Source organism: Arachis ipaensis, chromosome B02, assembly GCF_000816755.2.
Source record: "Arachis ipaensis cultivar K30076 chromosome B02, Araip1.1, whole genome shotgun sequence".
Lineage (NCBI taxonomy): Eukaryota > Viridiplantae > Streptophyta > Magnoliopsida > Fabales > Fabaceae > Arachis > Arachis ipaensis.
Genome location: NC_029786.2, coordinates 101,263,454 through 101,267,374, shown reverse-complemented (window position 1 = coordinate 101,267,374; position 3,921 = coordinate 101,263,454). Strand labels below are relative to the sequence as shown.

Below are 3,921 nucleotides of genomic sequence, written 5' to 3'. Positions count from 1 at the left end.
CCACCATATAATTTAAATTATACATAAATAAAATTCTTAGATAAAAGATAATAAAAAATCCACACACAATAATAGTTATCAAATTAAATATTTTTTTTTTAGTTTTTTACAGTATCTTCTAACTCGATAGAATAAAGACTAATTCATTACAATTTGAGTTTTATTTAAGGATTTATCGTTGACCAATAAATTACTATATACACAAAATAATATTTAAATCCTCAATACTTATTTAAGCGGATTAGTAAACTAACTAGTAGACTAGTGCAAGTTAGTTTCCTTCCAGCTAATATTAAATGGTATGAATTGGAATGAGTAAAAGTGGTTGAGCCCTACGCACAGTAAGACCATATTCTTCTCTCATGTCTAACTCTTGTGGTTGCTTCTCATCCGCAATCTTCCAATCAAAACAATGCAAAAGAGTGGCTAAAATCAAAGGTACTATTCTATGTACCAATGAAATTGCAGGACACATTCTTCTTCCAGCTCCAAACGGAATGAACTCAAAATTGTTGTCTTTAGTGTCCATTTTGCACTCTTGAAACCTTTCTGGCACAAAGGAATTTGGATTACTCCAAATGCTAGAATTACGTCCTATGGCCCATAAATTAACTAAAACTTCTGCATGTTTGGGAACTTTGAAGCCATTAATTTCTACATTGAAATTTGATTTGTGGAACAAAATGGGAATTGGAGTGTGTAACCGAAATGTTTCCTTTACAATTGCCTCCAAGTAAGTTAGCTTTGATATGTCTGATTCTTTAGGGTTTTCATCTCTACCAAGAATTTGTAAGAGCTCTTCTTTGGCTTTAGCCATTTTTTTAGGGTTATGCACCAATTCTGCCATTGCCCATTCCACCGTGCTTGTTGTTGTCTCTAATCCAGCAATAAATAAGTCCTAGCAAAAAATTCATGCATATGTAACATCCGAAATCAAATATAATTTAATAACAAAGTGTATATTTTGTGTAATGAAATGAAATAAATTTTGCGAAAACATAAATAAACTCACCGCATGATTAAATATTATTTATTATAATAACTCGATTATCAAATTCATTTTATAACCAAGTCTACTTAATTAATCACCTCTAATCGTTTTTTTTAAATCTTACTCAAACGATTATCTTCCCGTGCATATTTTCCTTTTTCTTTTCTTCCCCTCCATCTTCATCTACATCTTCTTCTTTCTCCAACTTCTTCTTTTTATGTGTATTTTTTCTTTTTATTATTTTTTTCTTTTTTCCTCTTTTGGGTCGTCTTCTTTTCTTCTTCTCCTTGATCTTCTACTTCTTATTAATTCTTCTTCTACATGTTTTTCCTTCTTTTATGTATTTATTTATTTGTTTCTTTATGTATTTTAAAAAAAATTACGAAAAAAAAGAAAAAATGAAAAAAATAAAAAAGAGAAACCAACAAAATATAGAAAAAAAGAAAAATGCATAATAAAAAAATACAGATATTTTGTAACGATAAACATAAAAATTTTGAAAGAAAAACACAATTTTTAGAAGAGAAATATATGAATAAAATATAAAAATTTGATGCAAATAAAAAATTTTAAAGATAAAATTAAAATAAAATAAAATAAAATTTAAGAATATTTTTAAAATTTTTGACAAATTTTAAAGATAAAATATATATTAATTATCCGTAAAACTCTCTAGATTATTCGTACTCTCTACCTAATATAATAACAGTGTGATATATATATATGGGAGTGCTAGATAAACAATAATTTTTTTGAACAATATGAACAACCACCAATCAAATAAAAACACACTACACTTCTAAATTACTTGTATCTAATTCAAGTAAAATATACTACACTTTAAATTATTCACTTAAATTTTAATATTAAAATAACTATCCGATATATTTATTGTTTAGATTGTTTAATATTTTTATTCTACCTATACTTTTCCATATATATATATATATAAGACAAACGTATAAGTCGATGAGCAATAATTTATTCTCAACCGTCAGTAGTATTTTTTATGCGAGCATAGTTATCATTCGTTTAGGAAACATTTTGGAGATCTTGTGTAAAAGTATTACTTACTAGAAATAGATGTAATAGGTGGCGACTCAGTTCTGAAGACTCATACACTTTGAGAAGATCCAAGAAAGAATCTAGTACATCACAACAAGTTCCTTCAAAGCTGCTTTTGTTGGATAATACTTTTAGTCGCATTCTTTCCTCAAAAATATCATTGAAAACCTCCAACAACCTTTTAAAAGATTCTTCACACCTTCCTCTAAGGCCCTGTGGATCAAGGAAACTTAGAATTGGAAAAAGATCTACAACGTTAATCTTTCCAGCATCGTCCAATATACCCTCTATAAGCTCCTTGAAATTTTGATGAGATCCATGATGATCATCATCACTAGCTCCATAGTAGTGTGCAAGATCCATAGAGAAAAGGGTATTGGACAATGAATTCATTATTGTTATGAACACAACATTACCAATATCAATAGCTTCACCTTTGGTGCAACATGTTCCCACAAAATTCATCAATTCTTGCACATTTTTGTGGCGAAGTTTGCTAGTTGATTCAAGCCTTCGAGGGGAGAATATGTTTGTGGAACATAGTTTTCTTAGTGTTCTCCAATGATCACATACGGGTGACCACACCATAGAGACTTTGTTGTGGCCAAGTGCTTTAGTGATATCAAGGACTTGCCTATTGGAAAATGCTAAGTCATGTTTGGTTAATGCTTCTTTGGCTATCTCTGGAGAAGAGATTACAACAGCGGTTAAGGTTCCAAACTTGAGAGTCATTATGGGGCCATATGTTTTGGAAAGGTGAAAGAGTGATTCATAGGGTTTATGGCTAAGTAGTTCTAAGATGTTTCCTATTATGGGATAAGGGTAAGGACCTGGTGGCATTTTTATGGTGGGTTTGGAAACTTTCTTGATGAAAAACTGAAGGCATGGCCATACAAGGATAACCATCATCAAGAGAAATGTTGGGTAATAATAAAAATAATACTCCATATGATAATGGATGGTGTTATCTTGAACACGAATAAAGTAGATGATAACACATACGTATATATAGACTTCATTCTCAATTCTTAAATTATCTCCTAAACTCTAACATTAGATAATTATCTGCACACTTAATGAATTGAACATACATCCAGCAATTGTTAATTGTACATGACTAAACTGAATCAAAAAGAATAACTATTCAATTAAAAATTAACATAACTATCTGCATACCTATTAAATTAAATTGAACATTTTTTACTCAATTATTCACATTATTTAATATTCTTATTGTCTATATGTAATTTTTCTATATATAGAGCCATAAATATTTTGGACAAAAACATGTTAAAATATTATCAAAATTTATTATTTTTAATTTGACCATTAATTAACCATGAATTTATTAAAGTGATCAGAGAAAAAGACGAGGGAAAAGCTGTTTTTTCTTAGCCAACTTGTTATATTATTCATTGAAATTGATTGCTATAATATTAGTTTTCTAGCATTATTAAAAAAAAAAAAAACAAACAAATTTAAAGGCAAGTTACTTAAATAAATAGAATAGAGAAAACGTTTACCCAAATGTGTAAAACTGGTTCTTGTTACTTGCATGTGCAAAAAGTCATTTCTATGTAATCCGTGGCAACCCACCACGGTTTCAAAACGTGCATAAACCGTGGCAAGTCCCAACGGATTATGGCCAAAAGATATAGAGTGTAAACCGTGGTAGGTCACCATGGTTTACTAAGGAGAGATGGCGTGCATAAACCGTGGAGAGTCACCACGGTTTATGAAGAAACTTGTTTGCACATAAAACCTTGTGGGTCACCACGGTTTATGTGTATTATTGACTAATATATACTATAAAATTTTTACATGTATTATCAATTATTTTTTCATTATGTTTATCCCTATTTTTC

At 29.6% G+C, this 3,921-nt stretch overlaps 1 protein-coding gene across 1 annotated transcript; it reads right to left on the bottom strand.

Annotated features, from left to right (window-relative positions):
* LOC107627858 (cytochrome P450 76AD1-like) lies at positions 293 to 2,896 on the bottom strand. Its single transcript, XM_016330676.1, has 2 exons — positions 2,066 to 2,896; positions 293 to 898 (listed from the first exon to the last, which is right to left on the bottom strand). Exons 1-2 carry the CDS (start codon positions 2,894 to 2,896, stop codon positions 293 to 295), a joined length of 1,437 nt encoding a protein of 478 aa, XP_016186162.1.